The 26639-nt window shown below is 47.9% G+C and overlaps 1 protein-coding gene across 1 annotated transcript in view; it reads right to left on the bottom strand.

The window, feature by feature from the left end:
- Positions 1 to 15781, bottom strand: part of WWC1 (WW and C2 domain containing 1) — a 149841-nt gene extending 134060 nt beyond the window's left edge. The window contains exon 1 of the mRNA XM_059917651.1: positions 15148 to 15781. Within this exon, the coding sequence (XP_059773634.1) occupies positions 15148 to 15266 (119 nt within the window). The 5' untranslated portion in view covers positions 15267 to 15781. The remainder of the gene's footprint in view (positions 1 to 15147) is intronic.
- Positions 15782 to 26639: the final 10858 nt, after the last annotated feature.

The raw sequence follows: 26639 nt of genomic DNA, 5'->3' as shown, positions 1-26639 counted from the left end.
TGTTGGTTTGAGACCCGGACTAGATTCCGTTTTAGATTTGTGGTGGTTTGCAGTGCTCGCCTGGACAGAGAAGTGATGTCCAGCCGGAAACTGGAAATAAGCACCTGAGGTTTCAGTGCAGAGCAGGTGGTCGAAGGCCTGGCGTCACAGGCCACCACGAGGGAGGAGACTGCACAATGCCTTACTCTCCTGGATAAGAATGACCGCCAGGAAAGGAGGAGAGCTGGCAACACGGTTAGACACTACAGGGAGGTCAAGGAAGATGCCGCCGCAGGTCTCCTGGTGACACTCCTGGAACTTTGCTCAGAGAACGGGGATGGGAGGAGGAGGATGGAGGGTAAGGCAGGAATGGGGGGCGGGGTGTGGGGCGGTGGGTATGGAACCCCTCTGTGTCCCTCAGAGAAAGGGGCATGGGGTAGGACTGAAGGCTTACTCTTGGGGAGAAAGCACCTAAGCACACTCTAGAAACCCATGGATGCCTGAAGAAAGGAAGAGACGTTTTTGAGCTGAGAACCAATAAATAAGTAGGCCAGGTTGTGGAAGAGGCTGAAGGGATTCTAGTCCTGGTCGAGTCTCTAGAATGATTTGCACTTTCAAACAAGTCTATTCCTTGATCAGTACTTCTCAAACCTAGGATGGTATCAAAATCACTCAGTGGTTCTTTTTACAAAGGAGTCTGGGTTTCACATAATCCAGAAATTCTGATTATGTTGACCAAAGCCAGGCCTTCCTTGGAATCTGCATTTGAGTAACTCTCTTAGGAATTTCAGATGCATGTGGTTGACCAATCATGCTGCCTTGGGGGAAGAACAGAGCTCCTTGGCCAAAGTTAAGAAAAAAACACTGCTGGGACTTCCCTGTTGGCACAGTGGTTAAGAATCCGCCTGCCAATGCAGGGGACACGGGTTTGAGCCCTGGTCCAGGAAGATTCAACATACCACGGAGCAACTAAGCCCGTGCGCCACAACTACTGAGCCTGCGCTCTAGAGCCCGCGAGCCACAACTACTGAGCCCGTGTGCCTAGAGCCCATGCTCCACAACAAGAGAAGCCACCACAATGAGAAGCCCGCGCACGGCAACGAAGAGTAGTCCCCGCTCACCGCAACTAGAGAAAGCCCGGGCGCGTAGCAACGAAGACCCAATGCAGCCAAAAAAAAATAAATAAATATATTTTTTTTAAAAAGAAAGAAAAAGCACTGCTTCTCAGCACTTCATAGCAGTGCTATTTACAATTGCCAAGGTACGGCAACCTAAGTATCCATCAACAGAGGAATGGATAAAGAAAATATGGTCTACATGTACAATGGAATACTACTCGGCCATAAAAAAGAATGAAATTTTGCCATTTGCAGCAACATGGATGGACTTGGAGGGCATCATGCTAAGTGAAGTATGTCAGACAGAGAAAGACAAATGCTGTATGATATCACTTATATGTGGAATCAAAAAAATACATCAAACCAGGGAATAAAACAGAAAGAAGCAGACTCACAGACATAGAGAACAAACTACAGGTTACCAGTGGGGAGAGGGAAGGGGAAAGGCACAATATAGGGGTAGGGGATGAAAAAAAAAAAAAGGAGGGTATTATGAGACTGTATGAAATCACGTGTGTGAAACTTCTGAAAATTGTGAAGCACTACAGAAGTTAAAGAATCTTTCATTCAAAAAAAAAAAAGCTAAAAAAAAAAAAAAAATACACTACTTGTTGCCACTACAGTGAGTGCCAGGATCTCCTGACTTGAATTAAGAAAACCTGGTTGAAGAGGTAGAGCAGCGATCACTATAGATGGATCCTACTTAAAGGTAAAAGCAAACAGTTTTTCTCACTACAGAACTTTTAAATTCTATAGCTGGATCTTTGGTGTCATTTACAAGACCTATTATTTTCTAATACAGCATCCTCTTTATTTTCCTAATCTGTAAGTATTTTGTTCATGTTCTTATTATGTGTCCGTAAGCTCTATGAGGAATGATGTCTGTCTTTGGTCACTGCTGAACCCTCTTCTTCGCACAGTTCCCACCAGGAACCAAACACACAAAAGGTAATGGCATTCTTTGTTTTTGATTCTACCCAACACGCAACAGAAGTGGAAGGTAATTTGTGCACGGCTAGAGCCACTTCAGATCTGAGACCCAATTGACTTCTAGTGAACCCAAACAAACATCCTGAAGGATGTGCCACTGGGCAAGCAAGAATGCTGCAGTCCAAGTCCACATGCCATTCAGACACCAAAGCGTCCGAAGGGAATTTGATTCCTGCTAAGTCTTTCATGCCAAAGTAACAAGAGATGGGGCTACCTTGAGCACAACAGTCTATAAGGAGGGTGAAACAAAGATGTTGATCACCACCAGGACAGGGGAATGTGGTCTAGGAAAGTGATCCTCGGAGGAATTTTGAAAAACTGACTGTACTCAGAAAAAGAGCTCACTCACCCTGCTCACTGAGAGAGGGACATCTCCGAAAATAGGAGCAGAGCAAACAGAAAGGTCTAGCTATCCAGACAGACCCTGAGCAACTGAGCGCAGCTGCTACTCAAGGAATCACAGTAGTGAAAGGAGCTATGGTCTGAATTACCAGAACAAATTCAGTATTGCTCTCCTTGACAGCCTAGCCTGGCCTGGCCTTCAGGGTGCATTGTGGTGGCAGAGAAAGTGGCATCCCAGTTCTGCCACTTATTAGCTGTGCCATCACTGGCAAGTTCTCAACTGCCTGAGCCTCAGTGTCCCCAGCAGCAGAATGGAGATGGTAACGGTTCTCACCTCGCAGGGTTGCTAGGAGAATTAAATTGGAAAATGCACTCAAAGCACTCAGCTCAGATCTTTGCACTATCTAGAGTCTCAGTAAGTGTTGGCTATGATGAGCTCTTATCCACCGGCCACGATCTACGATCTACACGGTGACAACATCTGCATTCCCCACTCCCTTGGAGTCTCGAGGACTCAGACGTGTGCATGAAATCCAGACCGAGATCTGCTGCGGACAGACAGCAGCTGCCCACCCCCCAGGCCTACAACTCCAAAATAGCTTAGACCAATTTATTTAAAAGCATTACTCCTGCAATGCGCGTTGAAAGATTTTCACATTAAGGCAAAGATGAGCCCAAATCAATTTGATACTTAACGCATCAGGAAAGAAATAGCAAGATAGATCTAGAAGAGGGGAAATTACCAAACTGCAAGGTGTCTGACATCCCTCAAATATCTCCTTCTCCCCCCCACCCATAGCTATTTTTTAATACTTCCTGAATCATCTTCATTCAGTTTTCCATGTGGAACTGTGTAACTCTTAAATTTTAAAGCCCTTTACAAGGTACTTTCGCATAATCTCATTCAAACTCTACAAGCATTTTGAGGAAGGGAGGTATTTACCTACAGTCGTGGTTCTCCAATGTGGCTGTATTCCAGAGTCAACTGGGGAGATTCTAGAAATCCCATGCCCAGGCCATACCCCAGACCAATGAAACCAGATTCTCTGGGAGTTGGGCAGGCATGGGTATTTTTAGCACTCCCCCTCTGCTGAGTCCGATGTGCAACTGAACTTGAGAATCACTGACTGATCCTATTGTCCCCGAGATCCAGACACAGACTCCTATACTCCATTGTGGAAAGGAGACCAAGGGTCATTATTCCCCCATCATAGAGCAATTAAGACTAGGGCTCAGGAAGGCCAAGGGACTTGCTGCTATGAGGAAGGGCCAGAAACAGAATCCGAAACTCCCAATGGGGAGCAGCCATTTCCTGGCTTGGTGCAGTCCTACTGTGTGCCAGCCACTGAGCTGCCTATTAACAAGAATGGAGAGGATGTCGGTAGTCACGCTGTCCTACTACAGCATAAGGTTTCATGGAGCCCAGGCGAGGGAGATGGGGAAGGCCTTTTTACACTTCACTTGTGAGCTGAATCTTGATGCAAAGATGTTAAGTGATGGTGAGGCCTGGTGAAAGAAGTGTGGAGGTCCCGCTTGGACAATAAGGGTTTGGGGATTGATCATAAAATGTTCTCAAGCCGATGAAGACCATTTCAACGGGCTGCATCGACCTGTGCTTGGAAGGCTCTTCAAACCTGGCCAGTTTTTGCCTGCGACCACTCACAAAATACCTTAAGTCATTCTAGCTGCAAACATTTGGCCAGTAGTTCTCAGACTTGAGAGGGCAGCAGAGTCACCTGGGATGCTCCTTAAAAGACAGCTCTCAAGGCTCCACCCCCCAGAGTGTCTGATTAGTAGGTCTGAGGTGGGACAGGAGAGTCTGCAGTTCTAACAACTTCCCAGGTGAAGCTGATGTCCTGGTTTGGGACCACATTTTGAGAACCACTCAGGCCTGGTGACCAGTTAGGAGGCTGAAGAAACACCCAGGGTCCTCCACCTGCGGCCAGCAAATATTTGTTCTATATCAGCAGTGGAAATAAACCACTCAGGCTGGTTTGAAATTTTTTGAGCTATTAAGATACCGCTTAATAGTCCCGTCTAGCAAAAGTCTTTGTTGTCTGGGAAGATGTGTAACTGCTTAAGTATGATCCATTTTTCCAGAGAAATGAGAAGAAAGAGGTTTATGTCCAAAAAAATTCTGGTGCTCAGAAGATATGAACTGAGCAGAAACTACAGAACTATAGATGAAGCTATCAAGGAGGCCTTAATCTCTGTCGTTAGAACTGTCCAGACAGCGGAACTTAAATATAATGAGAGACCTCGAATTTCATTCTGGCTTACGAGGTAGCTTCTAATTTATTCCCATCCTGCCAGTGAAGAAACTGAGGCTCAGGAGGCTTTAAGTAGCTTAAACAAGGTCAGAGAACTAGCCAGTGACAAGGCTGAGGATGTACATTCCAAGTCATGGTCAAGGGGAAAAGGCCTCCCTAGAGGGCTGTTGTGAGGATTCTGAGAGGAGAGCCTTGCCTCTTCGCCACACCTCGCCTGCGCTTCCTAGACTCGAAGTAAGACTGGGTTAGGGGTGAAGGAGCCCAGCACCCCTTCCTCTGAAGAGCGGGCTCGGCACAGGTCTCCTGGCTCAGCATCAGGGAGAAACAGGGAAGACCCGTGCCCTCTGTTCCTCTCTGTGACCACGGATGCATAACTCCACACATTCTAATGTAAAGAGAATTTCCTTCTGGCTTCTGGGATCTGCTCAGATCTCCTGCTTCCCCGTCCTTTATTTCACAATGCGGGAGCAAACCCGACTGGATTTTGCCACCAGTCAGGCTCTGGGTCAGCAAAAGAACTAGAACAAAATTGCTCATAGCAATCACGGCGAGGCAGTTAAACAGTGCTTGCTCCTAAAGTCACTTCCTTTAGCTTGCTTAGCATAAGAGGGAGGGCCAAGTTACCTCACCTGCCTTCTTCAGTCCCCTGTCTGTAAAACAGCCATGAGAGGGTTCCCCCCGACTCCCCTATCCCACCCTAACCCCCAATCCTCCCAGGTTATTGCGAGGATTCAATAAATCAACTGTTAGCGGTCTGCAAAGCAACAGGGCACAAACCAGCAGCATCACGTGCTGGAAACACCAACTTCCAGCCCCACGGCAGTCCTACTGACACAAACTGGGTGTGTGGGTGGGAGTGAGCAGGTGGGACCGGGCTTAACAAATCCTCCACGTGATTCTGACACTTCCCCAAGTTTGACACTCACTGCTCTAGAATGTAAGCTCCATGAGGACAGGATTTTTGATGGCTTAATCACTGCCAAATCCCCAGTGCTGGAACAATGCCTGATATATTACAGACACTCTATTCATTTACGTGCAGTCAATAAATATTTCTAAGTTGAGTCCAGATGAGAGAGGAGAGGAAATAAACCAAGGTTCAGAGAGCCTGACATTTCTATTTGCACAGTTTGATGACTGTCTCTCACTAATTTGTAGTAAATGTTATGAGTTGGAGACTGTCTTATGTCACCCTTGCATTCCCAGCACTTAGCCCGGTGCCCAGCTCATCCTAACAGGCTCTGGGTAACACCCGAGGGAAGGCACAAGGGTCTCTCAGATCCAAAGCCCAAGTCCACACAGCAACTACCAACAGGTGTCCTAGACAGGGCCATCCCTCCAGCTTCCTAAGATGGGTCAAAGAATTCTAGCAAATACCAAGCCCCCAGTCAGAATGTAATTTATCTGTTTAACTGTTTGCCCATCTCCCTTGCCCGAGGGTACACCCCATTGTAGCAGGGACTTTGCTCTGATCCTTGGTTAGGGCAACAGAGCCTGAAGCCCAGTAGGCACTCAATAAATACCTGCTGAATGAATTGCCAACCCCTGGCTGGGTGGGACACGATAAACACCAATGCCCTTCTGCACCACCTCCATGCTAAAATCAGCAGGTTCTCAAACAGCTCTCCAACAGGGCACAGGGAAGCACGAGTGAAGGGCCAGGATATCAGAGCAGTTACCAATGAATTTCAGAGACCTCCAGTTCCCACAGCAGCCGTTTTCACTCAGCCATGACCACTGCAACTCATTATCCCTGCTTCGCACACCGCCCTGGTGCCAGCTCCCTGGCAAGAGTCACTTTACTTCAGAAATTCCAAACAAGGGCTTGCCTCTGATAAGACTACTGGGAAAAGAATTTATTGGTTTATTTACACAATGAGTGCCCCAAGGTGGTTTGCAAACTCTGATGTCAACGTGGCTCAGGTGAGCCCTGCTTCAGCAGGAAAAAACTTGAGTTGGCAAGGAAGGGACAATGGTTCTTGTTTCTCTACCAAGGCAAAGAAGGGTAAACTAGCCTAACTAGTCACAGCTCCCATTTGAAAGCCTGGTGTGTACCAGGCACTGGGTAAGACCCACCATGGCTGAGGTCCTTTCATCTCCCCACAACCCTCGGTGGTAGGTAGGTCCTACGCTTACCTGTGTTTTACACAGTAAAGAAGGGACTTGTTCAAGGTGACTTACTATATGTAAATGACAGAGACAGGACTTGACTTGGTGGCCTCTGGAGATCATTATGAAGGCCTTATCTACTGCAGGGAACAGTGTGGTATGTCAAACCAATGTTCGGCTGGAACCACACAAACATTTTCCTCCACAGTGAGCAAGGTATATATGCTGATAGATGTGTTGTTTATTTCTCTGTAGTTACAAAGGCCCCTTTTCCTTTGCTCCCTTCCCCTCTTCCCTTCCTCTCTCCAAATTCGCTGAAAAAGACTGCAGTGGTGCAAAGAGTACGGCTTTGAAATCAGAAGAACCTAGATTCAGATTCCAACTCTGCCCCTTTCTACCTCTATGACCTTGAATTTGTCACTTGGCCGTTCTTAACCTCAGTTTCCTCATCTGCAAAACGCCAGAAAAATACCATGAGCAACAAACTGTGTTTGGCCCATGCCAGCTACTGGATAAAGATGACTAAATATAACTGTTAGCATCATGATCACCAGAGGCCAGTTATGGTTCTCACTGTTAGTGATACAAATGCACGTGTAAGAGATTCCTGGACTACACAACGCCATGCTCACAGAGCCCTAACTATCCAGGAAAAGCCACGACAGATGTAGGGTTGGAAGGCTGTCCCAGGGTCATCTCATCCTAGCAGCCACCTGATGCCTGGATCTTGATACTTTATCCTTCCAAGTCAGGTATCAGTCAGTGGATCCTAAGGGCATCCCAGAGACAAATCAAACAAGTAACCGCCACTGGGCGGGGAGGAAGCCAGCATGGGGACAGCCCTGCTGCCACCAAACCAAGCCCGGCAACAGCAGGCAGCCGGCTGGGGAAAGTCAGCAGCTGCCGTTGGCCTGGTGTCCTGGCTGCCGGAGAGTGATGAATGGAGCAGGAGAAGAAAAAAGCCAACAAAGGTGTCCCTAATCTTGATGCAGCTTTTTTTTTTTTTTTTTTTCTGGCCGACCATTGAACGAGAACTTAAGCCTCGGTCCTTTTTCTTTGGCAGACATTTGAAACTGAAAGATCCCATTTCTCTCTAATGGTGAGATGTCATGGGTAGAAGCATTGAAGAGGCAATGGGGGTGGAGGTAACCCACTGCACTTGTCCTTTTCTCCCCTCCTCCCTGCTCTCTCTACTCCACTCCCTCTCCCCTGTCTAGCATCTTTATAGAATGTTCTACATTCCCCCCACACAACAACAGTGAACGCCCCCCTTTATTTTGGCAGGAGCTTTTCTGCTCAGGAGCCGGAGGCTTAATGGCCCTCTGGTGAAGGTTAAATAACAAAACGCCACTGTATCCAGTTTCTGAATGTTCTCTTCTTTTATCTCACTCTGAAACAGGGATTCAGGGCAGCCGAGAAGCTTGTCAGTAGCAGTAACTAGAGCCTTTACCTGTTCCACCTAAAGGTGTGTGGCCGGCTGGCCCCTCCGTGCTGGGAGAGGCACGGCATGCATTTTTCACCCAGACTCAGCCCCAATCCAGCCCTCAGCCCTGTCCAAGTGGAAGTACTAGGAGATGCTACCCAGGCCATTTCTCCAAGAGGAGTGGGTTTCTCTTATCCAGGGCCCCTCGCTGAGCCAGGGGCAGATCCCCGCAGCCTGGAAGGCAGACGTGGCGGGAGACACTCAGCACAGACAGCTGACTGCAGTGAAGTTGGCACCCCCTGCAAATGCTGCCAAAACCTGACTGAGGCTTCCTGCATCCAGAGAGTTCTGCAGCAGCACGCCGGCCACCTTCCAACTCCCACTTATTCTAGCCTCGTCTCTCCTTGTGTGCACCTGAGCTTGGCGTTCCAACCTTCCCAGTAACCAAGGCAACCTGATTCGCTTCTCTTCAAAAGGGCAGTGTTGCACAGCTCCCAGGGATCCCAGGGGAGTGGGGAATCAGGTCAGTTTGGCGAGGCCAAGAGCGGGAGGGGTGGTGACAGGGAGGCGCTGCCTTGGCTACTAAGTCCCTGGCCTTTGGGAGCATTTACCCGAGAGAGACTTGGGAACGACTTTGAACTCTCTCCGCACACCGCATCCTTCAGAGTTTCTCTGCCTCCTTCTCTGTTCTTTCCCTCCCTCCCTCCCAGAGCTCTGGTTAGCTGGCTGCTCCCGGAAGGTAGACTTTGTGCCCGATAGTCTCCTAAGCTGCCATGTGGATCTCACTGGCTTCTCTGATTAAGCCTCCTTGGCAACATCTTTCCCGGAGATCCACAGCAGGCTTGCCTCATTTTAGGAGTAAATGGTAACTTTCCAGCCCAGCTTGTCAACAGGGCATCTGGAGCCCTGAAATGGCAATAGCTAATTCGAGTGTGGATTCAGGAGTTCAACCAGCTGGGCCCCAATCCCGGGTGCATCACCTACTGGTGGTGACCTTGAGCAAATATAAATTCTTAACCGTTCTAAATTGCTGTTTCCTTATCTGAGGATGGAGAAAATAACAGTACTTACCTTACATGGTTGGCAAAAGGATTAAATGAGATCGTAATATAAAACACTTGGTGTGCAGCACAGAATACATATTAGGAGACTTAGCATTTATTATTATTTTATTCATTTGTGGGTTCCAATGCCTCTTATTTCTTCCTGTTAGCTAGACTAGTGCTTTTTAACCTTATTTCTTTCTTAATGAATGACGTAAGATATTCCCATGCATTGCAGACTCCCATGAAATACGTAGATCATACATTCAAGCCTTGGAAGGAGAAGAAAAACCCTCTAATAATTGTAAAGGCCCAAGCTAAAGGTTTTAGTGGATCATTAAAAGCAGAAGCATGGAGAATAGAGGCTTTGGGTAAATTCCCTGGCAGGCTGGTTATAATTCCCACTTAAGAAAGCTTGTCAGAATGTAAATTGGTGGAAAGTGACATTAGTCCGACAATAACCTTAAATCTATTTAAATTGATTATAAAAACAGTAATGCACTTGCAATTGCTGGTACTTTAACTGGTCAACATATAACACATTCCTATGACACGACTCAGAAATGATTGCAATGCTATGAAAGAAACTTGCTGGTCTGCATAGTCAAAAAGGATGACAGAGAATAAACCACAAGCATAAAATATTCTCAAATTATTACCATGGATGAGAAGAGACTGGGTCTGATTTTTAGGGAAAAGTTTACATAAAAGAAAGAAGAAAGGAGACCTCTACTAGAGACTCAAGGTTGACGTTTGCTGTGTGACCTTGGGTAAGTCACCAGTCTCTGAGTCTGTTTCATCAGTGAAATGAGAGGGCTGGATTACATGACCAGAAAGGTCCATTCCAGCTGCAAACTGCTACAGAGCTGGATGGAGACTCAGTCTCCATTTGACTTAAGTATTTCCTAAGTACTTCCTAGTAAAAGTCAAAAGGTTTGGCATTCCCAAGTGTCTCCTGTATGTTAGGTTCTGTGCTAGCTGCCCTACGTGATTTAACTTATTTCATGCTCATAATGGCCCTTGACAGCTTATGTGCATCACCCCATCCTAGAGAAGACAAAATCAAGGCTCAGAGAGAATATGTAACTTGCCAAGGTCACTCAGGCAGCAAGCAGCCGATCCAAGATGCCAGGATTCAAAGACTCAACCTTTTTCCATTTTCTACACCACTCGCTGGATAACCATGGCCTGGCCACACCAGAATGGCAGCAGGTAACTGAAATCATGCCTGTCCTGGGTCCATTCCCCAAGGCCAAATTCCTTAGGCAGTGGAGCAGAGATCTTAATTCAGCAACGGATTCCATCCAGCTGAGTGGTTAGAAATTTGGGTTCTGGAGTTGGCATGCCTGGCATTCCCATCTCAGCTCCTCAGAAGCTGAGTGGCTTTCCCCAAACTTAGCCCCCCTGAGCCTCGGGTTTCTCAGGCAGATAACCTATTCCCAGGGTTGTTAGGGGGATTAAAAGAAGTTATCCATGTAAAGCTCTGTCAGCAGACTACCTGAATATAGTAAATGCTCAATCATTATGTCCTACCTAGCTAAACAGGAGGGCATACAGGTAGTGATGAACAGTTTTTAAGTTAATCTCTGGCAGGGGTTATGAACCCGGGGTCTACAAACTCCCTGAAATTATGTGCCAAAAGCCGTGTTCATGCTTTTCTTCAGGAAACACCCTTAACCTTTGTCAGATTCTTATAAGGGTCTGTGACCAGAAGGAGATTAAGATCTTTTGCCTGCTGTAGACCCAACGTCGTACGCTATGAATCATTCCTGAAATAACAGCGTTGGCAAAAATTCCCCCTCAAATCATGAGAGAAGTTGCTGGGTTCTCTCAACATGGCCTCCCAGACACGTGGATCTCTAGCACTGATCACACAGCCCCAGAAACTGTGCCCACAGAGCTCCCAGGTGGTTCCTAGAAGAAGGTCAGAAGACAAACCCCCCAATGAGCAGGAATTAGGCTTCAGGAACCTTCCCCGGCAGGGCCAGTTCCAACAATCCATTCTTCCTCCGGAGAACAATCAGCGTGTTTGTTGTTGCATACCTCTAAGTTAAATATACCCGGAATGCTGGCTCTTTGCTGGAAGCTCCCAGAAGCACCCGGGGTTACTCTGCTAAAGGCACGCTGCTCCGCGGCCCGATCTGCAGCACCTGACTCCCCACAGACCTGTCACCTTCTCAGACCTGCCTTGCCTCGGGAGGAGCCCGTGGTGCCGTTGGAGCCTTTGGCCCAGTAGGCAGGGCCCGAGCTGCCCACTGGCCCCTCTCCGGTTGTTGGGACAACCGTCCTCAGGAATTTCGGCCTCCCAGTCTTCCCCTGGGTGAGAAGGGGAGAGAGTTGGCAAGGCTGCCCGCAGCTCTTCCAACCCCCTGGTGAAAGGGGAAGCTGAAAACTGGATTCCCTACCCCCAGCAGCCTCCAAGCCGGACAGCACACAAAACAGCTCAGGCCCAGAGAGAGGAATGTGCCAGGACATTCTTCAGGCTTGGTAACCCGAGACGCTATTCTGTTCTCTGCGGCTAAGAAATCACTTCTCTGACTGAAGGACCATTTGACTTACTTCTTTTAAATTCAGGGGAATGGACAGGTGTATCTCCTTGATTCAGATAAGGAAAAAAACCAAGACAAATGGGCGCGCGTGCACACACACACACACACACACACTCAAGGAGCAGAATCTTTTTTGTTTTTTAATTTTTTTATGTGATATTTTGTTTCATAGCACTAACCAGCTGCAGAGATGTAACTGCCTTGGCAGAATTTCTCTCCCCTAACCTCACCACCCCAAAGAAGCCTGGCGCTTTTCAGCCTTGTTAAATTTTCTCCTCCTCCTTTCAGCCCCCTCACCCTCCTGCCTACCGCCCCCCCACTCCCAATTCTGCCACGGAGTCAGGAGGGATAAGGCGAGGCCAAACCCGAATCAGCGAAATCCTATCTGAGAACTGGCAGGGGGCTTAGAGACCACCTCATCAACCTTCTTCTCTCAGCGAAGGAGCACTTGCACCTCAGAGAGGTCAAGCGATTTGCCTGAGGCCACACAGGTAGGACGAGAAGGCAAAACTCCCTTCTGGGGTGTGCAGGAGGGAATTCCAGGGAGTCAGAGTGGATACCCTCTGCTCCGCTCTTTCCCCAAACTTTCAAAGTTGGCTCACCACGCAGTGAGCTCAGAACCCCTCAGCCCCCCAAGCTCAGGGGCCCCACCCCGGGCCGGTGCAGGTGGGATGACCAGGAGATATCAATACAAAGATGCAGCATTCAAACCAGTGGCCTACAAGGCGGAGAGAGTGAGCAGCTCCATGAAGTGCCAATATGTTTTTAATGCCTGCCAATCTGCCTAAAAACACAGGCTGCACAGCCCTGTTGCTGGAGCCGTGGACAGGCCCCAGGAGTGAACTCAAATATAATGGCACTGTTGTTTTTCCCCTCCACTGTATTTTTAAAGGTTCCCTAGTATTGGGGGCAATAGATGTTACTAGTTTCCCCTTTATGAAAGTGCCTAAAAAAAAATTCAAATGGGGTTGATTTAAAGTCACATATTAAGTAAGCAATAAAACAGGTGGATATAGCAAAAAAGGTGGTCCACATAATACTAAAATTTGGGAAATTATGCTCTAGTCAAGTCAGTATCCCACAGAAGCTATACTGCTTGCCCTCTTCCAAGGGTAAAAAATGACCGTTGTTTAAGAAGCCTTCTACAGCTGTGTTATCCTCTCAGCACCCCAGAGAAGTTCCTAGATGCATGACCTGGGACGAGTTAGCAGTGTCCTCGACATTCAACTGCTAACAGCACACTGGACTCGGTAGCTGCTGGGACCTAAAATACGGGAGGACACAGAAACTCGAACTTGTGCCTGTATTAGGAGAGGACAAGGGACTGACCAGTTCACCAACACAGCAACAGAGTCCCTGGGGCAACTGACCCTGAGGGGGGCATGGGGAAGGAAAGTGAGTAGGACCACAAGTGTGCAGGTTAGAACTTCAGAGCCAGTAAAGGACTCGGCATAAGGCAGAGGGGTGGAAAAATCAAAACACAAGCAAATCGCACCTCCAGGCCTCAAAGTTTGTCTCACGTTTGAAAGTGGGAGTTGGGCCTTGATCTTCTATGTCCCTTCCAACTTTGAAGAGTTCCACTGTTGGGCTTCCCTGGTGGCGCAGTGGTTAAGAATCTGCCTGTCAATGCAGGGGACACGGGTTCGAGCCCTGGTCGGAGAAGATCCTACATGCCATGGAGCAACTAAGCCTGTGCGCCACAACTACTGAGCCTGCGCTCTAGAGCCCACGAGCCACAAGTACTGAGCCCACGCACCACAACTACTGAAGCCCGCGCGCCTAGAGCCCTGCTCCGCAACAAGAGAAGCCACTGCGATGAGAAGCCCACACGCACCGCAACGAAGAGTAGCCCCCGCTCGCGCCAACTAGAGAAAGCCCGAGCGCAGCAACAAATACCCAACGCAGCCAAAAATAAAATAAATTAAATAAAAAAGAGTTCCACTATTACTACTTCCCTTCCAAGCAACTCATTTGCCTGACAAATAGGGAAACTGAGGCTCAGAGGTAAAAGCAGCTTGCTCACGGGACGCTCTCCAGCGTTAAAAATTTCTCTTCCGGATTAAATTGATGAGACATTCAGCATGGTACTGAACACATAGGAGGCACCTAGTAAATGTTGAATGAATGAACCAAAGTGCTCACAGAAACCACGAGGAATCTCAGCTCACATTTTCTTTCTGCTTTTTCTCAACCTTCACCTCACTACACACCCCATCCTGGACTTCTGGAACCTCCATCCCAACCCCACAGGATGAAGGGTCCAAACAATTCACCTCCATTGCTTTACAGGCACCTGACACCCAAGGTCACAGCGACCAGGTGAAAATTCCACATTCCTGAGGCACTTTGACCACAGAGGTGACAGCAAAGCACAACAAAGCGGTCCCAGAGGGTGGTCCTCCCCTCCCCCCAGGATATTCATGGGGAGGGGGTGCGTGTGTGCAAAGAAATGCCAAGCAGTCAAAACCAGGAGAAAGTCTGGAAGCTAAGAGCCACACCAGCCATCTCACACTCCACCTGCCTCAGCAAAAACAAATCCGGTGCTCCAGCCGGCCTGGTGCCCACCAAGGTCAGGACGCGCTGGTGCAGGGCTGAGGAGCCGCGGTCCCCAGAGGGAGGGAGGGAGGAGAAAGAGAGATGGGCAGGGCTTTGCGGAGGCCTCTCACCTCCATCTACATCCTAACAGCTTCCAAGTTGCCGTGAGATTCCTGGAGAACCGGTCTCCCCGATCAGACCTCCCCCGCTCCTTCCTTTCCTTCCCTCTCTCGGCCTCCAGGCCCCCAGACTGCTCCCGTGCTCCTCTCAGAGCCGCGGAGACACCTGTCAAAAACCACACTCCAGGCTGCCTTCCCCTGCACGCACGCAGTGTCCTCCCTCCAGCGGTCTCCCACTGAGTCCTGGGTGCCTGCCGCCCGCTCCAAACCAGCTGCTTCCCCCTCCCCCCCCCCACCCCGTGCTGGGGAAAGCCTTCCCGGGAAGCCCCAGCATCACTCGGCTAGGTTGCTCCCCCAGCCCCCGCCCGACCCAACTAAGGGGAAGCGGGGGGCGGGGGGCGGGGCTAGAGCTTAAGGTCAAAACTCCGGGCAGGTGCCGGCTGGGGCCTGAGTCCTCATCAGAGGAAGGCGGTGGCGGCAGCCTGGGCCAACTCACTGGCCGTCCCCTCCTCCCGGCAGCCCACCCGGGCGGGAGCGGCGGTCTAGAACGGGATGAAGGTGGAGGGTGTGGGGTGCGGGAAAACGAAGAGGCTCGCCGAGCTCCTCGGCATCCCCTGCACAATCCCGGCTGGTGGCCCGTGGGGCAGGAGGGGTCCTCTCGGGGTCCTACCTGTCCCGCGGGTCGATCCAGCTGGTGGTGCGGCTCGTGTGGTCTATGTAGTAGACCTTGCCGTCGAAGTCGTGCGCCTCCTCCCAGCCGTCCGGCAGGGGCAGCTCCGGCCGGGGCATCTTCCCGAGCGCGGCCCGCGCTCCCCCATGCAGCTCCCGGCCGCCGCGGGGGCCCCCGGCTCAGCGGCTCCGGCCGGCTCTTTTTGGCTCGGGCGGCCGCCGAGGCACCATGATCGGGGGAGTGGCGCCCGCGGACTGGGGGCCCTAGTGAGGGCCGGCCGGGGTGGCGGCGCTGTCCATGCGGCCCTGCGGCCCCGGCCCGGCGCCGCCCGCTCCTCCCGCCGCCGGCCTCTCACGCTGCCATGTGCGTCCGCAGCGGCGCGGTGCGGGCCCGGGTGCGCGCCCCGCCGGCGGGGCAGAGCGAGCCGAGCGCAGCTGCCGCCTGCCCTCCTCCGCGGCGCGCGGCGCCCTGCAGCCTCCACGCCGCCGCCCGCCGCCCGCCGCCGCCTCTTCTTCCCCCCAGCCGGGTGCTGTCGCTCCTCTCAGCTCCGCCGTTCAGCGACCGCTCGGCTTGCGACTTCTGCCTCCGCCAGGTGCGGCTCGGGCGGTGCAGGTAACCGCGCTGCCCCGGAAACGGGAGGCGGAGCACCGGGCGCCAGGGTTCCCGCGTCCCCTCCCCGCGCCCAGCGCAGCGAGGGCGGGTCCTAGGGCCCGAGACGCGCCCCCTCGTGGGACAGTCCCAACCGCCGGCTGCTCCTGCCGGAGGAATGGGAGCCCGCCCCTTACCTGGGTCCCTGACCCAGACTGGCGCCCCAGGAGGCTAAAGCACGACCCGCTCTCCCTCTGCTTCCCAACGCTCCTGGCTCTCTCCACCCCGAGTGTTTAGGCTCTTGCACAGGTGGCACCAAATCTTACAACTCCTCGTTTCTCTCATGTAGAATCAGGAGTCAGGCAAGAAGTGGTTAAATGGAAACATTCTTGCAAATCGGGGAACATAAGTTTTCCAGGATCTCTGATCCCTTCCCCCAACACACACACCATCTGTCTCCCTCTTATTCTATTCTTCTCCTCACGTTGTCTCACCCATCCCCCCACCCCTCGTATTTGCAAATGTAGCTGGCTTTTCCCCGGGACCGTAAAATTAGGAGTGCTATCAACCTACCCCACCCGCCTCGCCCCCGGAGGACTTCCAGGGGGTGTCAGGGAAGCACTCTGTAAAAGTAATAGTAATGACATTGCTGTTGTTCATTAAATTGAATACTTAACCTGTCCCAGGCAGCTTCACCTGCGTTCTCATCTGTGATACTATTTGATATGTTATAGCTTTGGGGGAAGGGGGTTACGAAAAAGAAGAAAGCAAGCAAAGCAAAATTCCATGTTGAAAAAAAATGAGAAGAAATTTTTAAAATCAATATTGCTTGAGAAATTAAAAATTTGTAATTACTTAATTACAGTTGAGTTAAGGATCAACTGGCTGTCTATGGCTTCTGACTGTGTCTTTAACCTTTTTTTGCCCTGGATATATAGCGGGGAGCTGGACTGGAGGAATGAAGCCCAGTGTGGTGTATCCTTTTGTCTGAGCCCCACAGTCTCCCAGAGGAGCCAGCATTCTGTGTTGTATGGGCCAGGGTGTGCTGAGCAAAGGGGAGAATCCCATGTTTGTGGTCTCATCTTCTTTTGATAGAGAAGGCCCACCACGGCAGCTCCTCACCTCCAAATGCCTTCTGCAAAGCCAGTTACTTCTTAAGGCCAGACTCATGGGCTCAGTATTTGGCCTTACCCTCCCTCCCTCATTCCATAGATGCCATGCACAAAAGTCCGAAATGTGGGCCTCAGACTGGCCTCAGAATACCTAGAAGTAGGAGTTCCCCCTCCTTTTATGGGGAGATTCCCATAGCCCTCTACACTACCTCTGCTTGGGCCTCAACTTCACTATGTATAAAATCCTCCCATTAGTGATGAGGGCAATAGCTCAAAATTAAAGTCAACATGGTGCTAGGTGCATCACACGCAGGATCTCATGTAAGTGTCACAACACCGCTCTGGAATAAGGAATACTACTTATTATACCCATTTCACTGATGAGAAAACTGAGGCTCCAAGATGCTATATTGTTGACCAGGGATACAGAGCTAATAAGTGAACCTAGGCCTGACTTCAGTACTCGTGCTCTCCACCATTAACCTATTCTTTCTTTCTTTTTTTTAGTTACTCTGCAACTCCTGGACCTACACATGGTCTGGATCTGGAATATCATAGATGCTTATGAATGCTTGTCCCTTTTGATGCTTGCTTCGTAATTATTTGGCTGAGAAGCAAAAGCTCTGGAACCAGTCTGTGTGGGTCTTAAACCCTCCCTATTTTCTAGCTGTGTGACCTTGAGTAACTTGCTTAACTGAAGTCCCAGTCTTAGGTCTGAAAGTCACCATAATAATATAGACTCTGTAGGGCTTGTTGTAAGGGCTACAGATGAGAAGTGTAGAGGGCTTGGCACTCCACAGTAAGCTGTCATCTCAGGGGCCTCCTTGTGGTACATTTGGAGCACCATGTACACCCCAGTGAAGCTGATGAAGTATTTTCTGTTCCAAACACAAGCCCATGTCCTTTCCCTGCCTGAAAATTGTGTGTGGTTGTTTGTGACAAGCTTCCTAATTGCTGCTTTCATTTTTTTGTCTTGTTTTGCAACCATGCCTTCCCACTGGCTGATGTTGGTTGTGAAGGGAAAACCCCTTTTAGACCACCAAATCCAACTTTCTTTTTAGCCCAGGTGCCCAAGCCCTGGCATTTCCACATGACTTGTTCCTGCACATCTTTAGACCTGGGCTGGGAAGCAGGAAATTGAGACCAGAGCAGGAGTCAACTCCTTAAAGCCTTACTCTGTTCACCTTACCTCCACCCCCCCCCCCACCTCCCCATGGCAGAAGAATCCTGGGTTATCTCGCAGAAGCTGCAACCAGGGTGAGGTAATGAAACAGATGACTGCCTGCCCCATGTGATGGTGGGTGAATCATCCCCAGGCATTCTTCGAGGCTGAGGACCAACGTGAAAGGGATTAAAGGTAAAACCGGCTCAGCCATGTGATAGGGCAAATTGGACATTATTCTACAGGTGAATGAACTGCAGGAATCTGACAAGAAGCCCAGCCTCTCCCGGCCTTCCTCCTGGGGCTGCATCTGGCTGCTCTGGAGCTGAGTAGGGGCCGAGCAGAAGTAACCACAGGACAAGCCTTTCTTCGTTTTGCTTTCACAACCGGGTCGCCCACCTGAGCCTGAAAACAGGTTGTCTTGTTTTTCAAAAGACACCCACTGAAATCCTTTCCCCCACCGCAGCAGCAAAGGAGAACACACACATGTCTCAGAGAATCAGAGAGGCAGGGTAACTTATTTCATGAAGATGGTAAGGAGGAGAAATTAGCTTTAAAAAAAAAAAAGAACAGATATGCCAGCAGTACTTTCCTGTTAGCATCGACATTCTTCAAGGAAATGGAGGCTGTGGAAACCTCTGCGGAGATTTTTCTTCCGACTCCATGACCGTTCCTCCCTATATCATGCTTTGCCTCCCACACATCCTGGAGCATGCACAGTTACGTTTATGTGACTGAGCCGATAATGTCCCCTTTCTTTAGTTGTGCATTATGTGTGGTTCATAATTCGGCCCGTGAACTATTTTCTTTTTTTTTTGATAAATTTATTTATTTTATTTAATTTATTTATTTTGGCTGCGTTGGGTCTTCGTTGCTGCGCACAGGCTTTCTCTAGTTGCGGTGAGCGGGGGCTACTCTTCCTTGCAGTGCGTGGGCTTCTCATTGCGGTGGCTTCTCTTGTTGAGGAGCACGGGCTCTAGGCGCACGGACTTCAGTAGTTGTGGCGCACAGGCTTCAGTAGTTGTGGCACACGGGCTCAGTACTTGTGGTGCACGGGCTTAGTTGCTCCACGGCATGTGGGATCTTCCCGGATCAGGGCTCGAATCCGTGTCCCCTGCATTGGCAGGTGGATTCTTAACCCCTGCGCCACCAGGGAAGCCCCTGTGAACTATTTTCTTTCAATGGTGGGAAACCATGTCCTAAGCCAGGGAAAATTAGGGTGCAGAAAACCTTGGTGATATGAGAGCTGAGACAGAAGAGGTGGTTTCTTATTTACCTCTGGGTCCTCAGTGTTTAATACAGAGCTTGAAAATACATCGAAATAAGTTTAGCACAGTCAACTCATTTTACAAATCGATGGAATTTCTATGAATAATGACTCGTTGCCCTGGTTCTCATTAGTCCCATTTTACAGCTGTGTAAACTGAGACTCAAGAGGCAAAGTGACTTTCCTATAGTGACATGGTAAATAATAGAGCCAAGAGTCCAACTCAGCTCCTCCCAACGGGTTTTTTGCTCCTGAATTCATGGCAGTGTAGGATCTAGAATGCCAATGAAGAAGGAACTTCAGGTTATAAACAGTCTGGTTGGAAGGGGGTGGAGGAGCAGCCAGGAGACTACTAGTCTTGAACTCCTGCTTTCAGTCAGGTTGCATATCTGTTGGAGTGGTTGCAGGTGGGAGAGGGCATGCTGAGGCTATAGCTGAGTTTACAATGAAAGGGCAGAGTTGAGGTGTGGGTTCTGAATTCCAAGCTGAAGATAGACCAACCTGGTTCTCAACCTCCACCAATGCTGTCAACAACACCCACCTGGGGTTTAGATAGCAGGGGATTTAACAGGCTGAGCTGTCTCTGTGGAAGGAGGGGCACTTTTCTCCCTATGCCGCCTTTTTCTTGCTGGTCCATTCATTAACCGAACTGGATTTCTTCGGGACAGGTGGTTATCCTGGGACTGGCAGGAGAGGTTTCCACTCTCCCATCCAAGAGGCCTCTGTGTACTGGGGGCTGGGAGCTGTTGTGTCTTTCACCAACGAGGAAATGAATTATGCACTGAAGGAGGAGGTAAAGATGAAATCTCAGTTTCGAGAGTAGGGGTGTGGAGGAGAAAGAAAGGGTGTGAACAGAGGGAGGGAGTTCCTGCAAAGCACTGCTTTCCTCCACATCTACCCCAACCGCAGAAGAGGAGCCCTGGTGGGAAGCAGGGGAGGGGGTGCAAGCACAGTAAGCAGTGGGCTGGCTGAAAGAAGCCTCTCTTGGGTACTTATAGAGCTTGCATCTCCATGGTACCCAGGCACTTAAATTAAACTCCAACCCAACTGCTTAGAGACCGGTGGAATGAAATACTCTTTACCTGTCCTCTGCTCATGGTTTGATGCCTCATTCTCAGAATTTTAGATGAGCAAACTGAGTGAGTTTTATAAGATGCTATCAAGAAGGGTGTAGGTTTGGGGCTTAAACCCAGATAACTTGCCTTAACATGGGGGCTGGGTAGAATAGTGGAAAGTACACGGGCAGAAAAAAAAAGTCCGTGTGTGAAATTGGGCTCTCCATCATGGTTGCTGTGTGACTTTGGGTATGAGACAGTACCCTTTTGAGCCTCAGTTTTCTCATCTGTGAAATGAGAGGACAATACCCACCTCACTGTCAACTTGTGACAACTAAACGAGGTGATGTACGTAAAGTGCTAGCTCAGCCCCTGAAACACAGGGGTTCTTTTAAAGGTGGTCCCTTACCTCCTTAGCTCTTTACTCATTTATTCAACAAGACTCTTGTCTGTCAACTGTACCAGACAATGGGTCAAGCCCTCGGGACACAGGGTTGTTTCTGGTCTCAGGGCAAGGACAGTTTAGTAGGGGAGATATACAAGTCAACAAATAAATAAATATTTGCATGTTGGGATGGATAACAAGAAGAAAACAGCATGCTATGACAAAATATCTTAGGGTGGGGACTGGTCCAGAGGAGAAGGCCCTTCTGAGAAACTGACATTTAAGCAGAAACCTGAAGTAGCCAGCAATGTGAACAGGCAAAGAACAGGCATTCTAGGCTAAGGGAACAGCAGGTAGAAAGGACCCAAAGATGTGGTGTGTTCAACACATCAAAAGAACCCTGTTTCCATTCCACTGTAAACCGCAGGAGGTTGTTTTTATGGAGGGATCCAAGCTAAGCGGTAGTGCCCTAAAACCTTGCAAGGTTCTCTGACCCCAATCACATGGCTTCCTGCACTGTCATTGACACCCTGATCTGGGCTAAACAGAGTCCCTGCTCCCCAGCCCCTGTTCCTCAGCTGCAGAAGCCTCTAAATGTCCAAGACAGCCTAGTAAAGTTTGGATACTTTACTTACTCTATCTTTAATTTTCAGAAGGTGTTATGTGTCTCGATGTGGATTTGAGGGGGTTTATCTTCTTTGGCATTTACTTAGCTTCTTAAATCTGTTGTCTGATGATTCCTGTCAAAGTTGGGAAGTTTTCAGCCATTATTTGAGTCCTTTTTCAGTCTACCCTCTTTCTCCTCTCCTCCTGGGACTCTCATCTTTACAGTCCTTCAGGTCCCTGGGGCTCTTGTTAATCTTTTAATTTTTTCAGCCTATGTTCTCTCTGTTGTTCAGATTAGCTCATTTCTATTGTTCTATCTTCTAGCTCACAGTTCTTTCCTCTGTCCCTTCCATTCTGCTCTTGAACCCATCCACTGAGCTTTTCATTTCAGTTGTTATGTTCTGTTTTTAGTTCAGATGTTTCCATTTGGTTCTCCTTTATGTCATTGATTTCTTTGCTAAGATTTTCTGTTTCCATGCTGAGGCTTTCTGTTTCTCCGTTTTTGTCAAGTGTGTTGATAAATGCTCATTGAAGCATTTTTATCATGGCTGCTCTAAAATCTTTTTTAGATAATTCTAAATCTCTTTTTTTGTTGTTGGGAGGGCATCTATTGACTATCATTTTTCACTCGGTTTGATATCTTCCTGGTTCTTGGTATGATGAATGATTTTTGACTGAAACCAGGACATTTTTATATGTTCTGAAACTCTGGATCTTATGTAAACCAGTTTTAGCTGGTTTGCTCTGATACCATTCCAGCAGGGGAATGGGGTGGGGGGCATACCTCATTATCAGGTGGAGGTAAAAGTCCAAGTACCCACTTGGCCTTGTTGACACCTGGTTGGGGTGAGGGAAGCAGTCCACACTGCTCACTGGCCTTCTCTGACACCATCCCAGGGGAGTGTCGGGGCACCTCATCACAGCCTCTTTTTTTTTTTTTTTTTTAATTTTTTGGCCTCACCACACGGCATGTGGGATCTTAGTTCTCCAACCAGGGATCGAACCTGTGCCCCCTGCAGTGGAAGCGTGGAGTCTTAACCACTGGACCACCAGGGAAGTCCCTCATCACAGTCTCTTGAGGGTGGAAGTTTAGGGTCCCTACTTGGCCTTTGCCTGTGTAGGTGAAAGTGTGGCCACAGTTTTTTTTCCATGGTATTTAGCTAGAGTAGGGTGGTTATTGTCTAAAAGGTTTTATTTGCTAGTCTACTCCTTTGCTAGGTCTTGGCTAGAGAGAGCAGGCTTTTGTTGAACTTTTTTTTGTTGGGACCATTGGCGTTTGTGGGTTTCTCCAGCACTCAGTCTGGGATATGTGAGGCAAAAAGAAAACCCAGAGAACTCATCACCGTGCCATTCATCAGATCCTGAGGTCCCTAGCCATCTGCCTTCCTTTCTGCACTTTCAGAGTCTTCTTATATTTGTTTCATATACAATGTCCAAAGTTCTTGTTTTACTTAGTGGGAGGAAGAGGAAGAAGTATGCCTACTCCATCTTCCTGGAAGCAAAAGTTCATTGCTTACTCTGAGCCAACAAAACTCAGTGTGTCTAAGCTGGAATTCACTTTTCCTCAAGCCAGCCTCTTCTCCTCCTTTTCCTCCTGCACTCTCTGCCTTCCTATCTCCATTCATGTTCCTTAAAGTTATCTAATATTAAACTGAGGATTCTGCCTTCACAGCCTCCCTTATGTCTCTTCCTTTTTGTTTGACCTGAGCCCTAGACCAGACCCTTTTGTCTGATTGTTGTCATTTTAATGGGTGTCTTAACTGATTTCATGACTGGTACTCTCACTAATCTTTACCCCTCCAGTATACCTCCTCATCTTTCTAAAGCAAGTGTCCACAGGTACACTCCTCAGGGTCAAACTAAAAAATAGCCTGAGAGCAAATACATCTGGGAAATGTTGGCTTTAATAAAGTAAAGAGATTTCTTTACTGTGGGACTTCTCAGAGCTCTCAGTGTACCTACATCTGTGGTGAGTAGCCAAGAAAACAATATAGAATACAGAATTGCCCAAACTTATTTGACTAAAATATCTTTTTTCTTCCTGAGGCATCTCTGGAATACAATGTTTCTAAAGCAGGGGATGGGAAGGTTTTTCTGTAAAGAACCAGGCAATAAATACTTTGGCTTTGCAGGCCATATGGTCAGTCTCTGTCAAAACAACACACCTCCTCGGTTGTAGCTAAAAGCAGCCCTGGACAATCTGTAAACAAATGGTGTGGCTGTGTGCCAGTAAAACTTTATTTCCAAAACAGGCCACTGGCCCTCAGGTTTTAATTTGCCCATCCCTGTTTTAAAATGTTTTAATTACAGAGACTTGGGTCTCATCCTAGATTCTCACTTTTCTTTACTCCCTGTGTACATTCTGTCTACAAAAGCCTTGGATCCTATCTCCAAAATATGTGTCTGTTATCACCTCACACCAGTCAGGATGGCCATCATTAAAAACTCTACAAATAATAAATGCTGGAGAAGGTGTAGAGAAAAGGGAACCCTCCTACACTGTTGGTGGATATGTAAATTGGTGCAGCGACTATGGAAAACAGTGTGGAGGTTCCTTAAAAAACTAAAAATAGAACTACCATATGCTCCAGCAATCCTACTCCTGGGCATATATCTGGAGAAAACTCTAATTTGAAAGGATACATGCACCCCAATGTTCATAGCAGCACTATCTATAATAGCCAAGACATGGAAACAACCTAAGTGTCCATTGACAGAGGAATGGCTAAAGAAGATATGGTACATATAGACAATGGACTATTAGCCATAAAAAGAATGAAATAATGCTATTCGCAGCAACATGGATGGACCTAGAGATGATCATATTTTTAAAAAAGTTTTATTGGAGTATAGTTAATTTACAATGTTGTGTTAGTTTCAGGTGTACAGCAAAGTGAATCAGTTATACATATACATATATCCACTCTTTTTTAGATTCTTTCCCCATATTGGCCATTACAGAGTATTGAATAGAGTTCACTGTGCTGTATATACAGTAGGTGCTTATTAGTTATCTATTTTATATATAGTAATGTGTATATGTCAATCCCAATCTCCCAATTTATTCCCCCCCTTACTCCTTGGTAACCATAAATTTGTTTTCTACGTCTGTAATAGAGATTATCATATTGAGTGAAGTAAGTCAGGCAGAGAAAGACAAATGTCACATCACTTATATGTGGAATCTAAAAAAAATGATACAAATGAACTTATTTACAAAACAGAAATAGACTCACAGATGTAGAAAACTAACTTATGGTTACCAAAGGGGATAGCAGGGGTGGGGGGGAGGGATAAATTAGGAGTATGGGATTAACATATACACACTTCTATATATAACATAGATAATCTCTGTGATAACCTATACGGGAAAAGAATCTAAAAAAATGAATATATGTATATGTATGACTGAATCACTTTACACCTGAAACTAACACAATATTGTAAATCAACTATACTTCAGTAAAATTAAAAAAAAAAAAGACAATCAACAAGGACCTACTGTATACACAGGGAACTATATTCAATATTTTGTAATAACCTATAATGGAAAGGAATCTGAAAAAGAATATATGTATGTATAACTGAATCACTTTGCTGTACACTTGAAACTAGCACACCATTGTAAATTAAGTATACTTCCATTTTAAAAAATAGTTTGAAAAAATACAAAATCTGTCTGTTCCCCTCTCTCCATCTCCACTTTCACTGTCTTAGCTGTGGCCACTCCTCACCTGCATTATCAGCTTCCCAACTGCGTTTCCTCTGCCCCCTTGCCCCATCATTCTAGACAGTGGGCCAGGACATCTGGGCGTGTTCCGGCCCTCAATAGTGCTTCACTGGTCTTAGGATAAAGTCCAGCACCTTACCATGTATTGTAAGACCCAGTTTACGGGGGCCCTCGTGTCCCCCTCCCGCCCCCAGAGCCTCAATTTCTTGCCTTGTCCCCTCACACCACACAATTGAGCTTGTGTATGTGACTTGCCCTGGGTCACCTCTTCTCACCTCTGAGCATTCACACAGCCTATTTCTCCTGTCAAGGATACCCCTCTTCTGTCTTCAGCTGGCAAATTCTCCTTCTTCAGCTTGTAGCTTAGATGGGACCTCTTCTCCACCGTCCAAGGTTGAGTTGCATGTTCCTCCATCTATTATACCCTTTAGGAATCCAGCCCCATCATTTGATTTCCCTATTTCTCTCTCTTTCTCTCTCTCTCATTGTTGTTTTTCCCTTCCCCAACTAGACCATAAATCCTGTGAGAGCAGGATGTTTTTTTGTTTTTTAATATTTATTTATTTGGCTGCGCTGGGTCTTAGTTGCAGCATGCAGGATCTTTAGTTGCGCATGCCGGATCTAGTTCTCTGACCAGGGATCGAACCTGGGCCCCCTGCATAGGGAGCACGGAGTCTTAACCACTGGACCACCAGGGAAGTCCCGAGCGCCGGGTTGTTTTTCATCTTTCCCACATTTCCAGTACCCAGAACAGGCCCCGCCCAGATTGACCTGGATTTGCATTAGAGAACATGGGTTAAACCCTGATCAGGGCCTAAGATTCCCTGACACCACCTCGTAACCACTTTTCCTGCTCGTAGGGACCAGATGGCATTAAACTGTTGGAATAATTAGGAGTCCATATGCCCCTCTAAGAAATAATTTGCCCATCTGTGGTGAGGAATGAGAATTATGCAGCATCCAAGTGTCCTTATGGAAGGATTTGTCTTTTTATTTTGAATCTGAAGTTTCTTTCTCAAAAGTCTTTGAGAGCTCTGTCTCTTTCTTTACATCTATCAAAACATTAGGAAGAAGCCAAATGCAGTGCATGATCCATGAGTATATCCTAGATTGCTTTAAAAAAAGCAAGCCACAAAGAACATTCCTGGGACACTCGGGTAAAAGGGAATATGGAATGCATTTTAGACAATATTATCATGTTGGTGTTAACTACCTCAGGAGTGACGGTGGTATTGTAGTTATTGCAGGAGAATAATCCTTGTTCTCAGGAGATAGCAGCTGAAACATTTAGGGGTGAAGTGTCACGATGTCTACAACTTACTTCACATGGTTCAGGAACCATTTGAGCATTTCGGAGGGAGGGAGGGAGGGACGAAGAGAACGCAAATGTGGCAATATTGTTGAAAATCAGTAAATAATTTTTTAAAAAAGGAACTGTATTTTATGTTTTATTCAACTCTCACCTCTGAGATGAGATGGCGTGGAATACACCTCGATAAATGTTGGCTAAACTGCAGCAGCAGCAACTAGTTCACTGTCTAACAATGTGCACTGAATTGCTTTAGATGATCTGTTAAATTCCTCTCT

The sequence above is a fragment of the Balaenoptera ricei genome, chromosome 3 (genome assembly GCF_028023285.1).
Source record: "Balaenoptera ricei isolate mBalRic1 chromosome 3, mBalRic1.hap2, whole genome shotgun sequence".
Classification (NCBI taxonomy): Eukaryota; Metazoa; Chordata; class Mammalia; order Artiodactyla; family Balaenopteridae; genus Balaenoptera; species Balaenoptera ricei.
The sequence above is the reverse complement of the archived record's forward strand: the minus strand, read 5'-3'. Positions and strand labels throughout refer to the sequence as shown.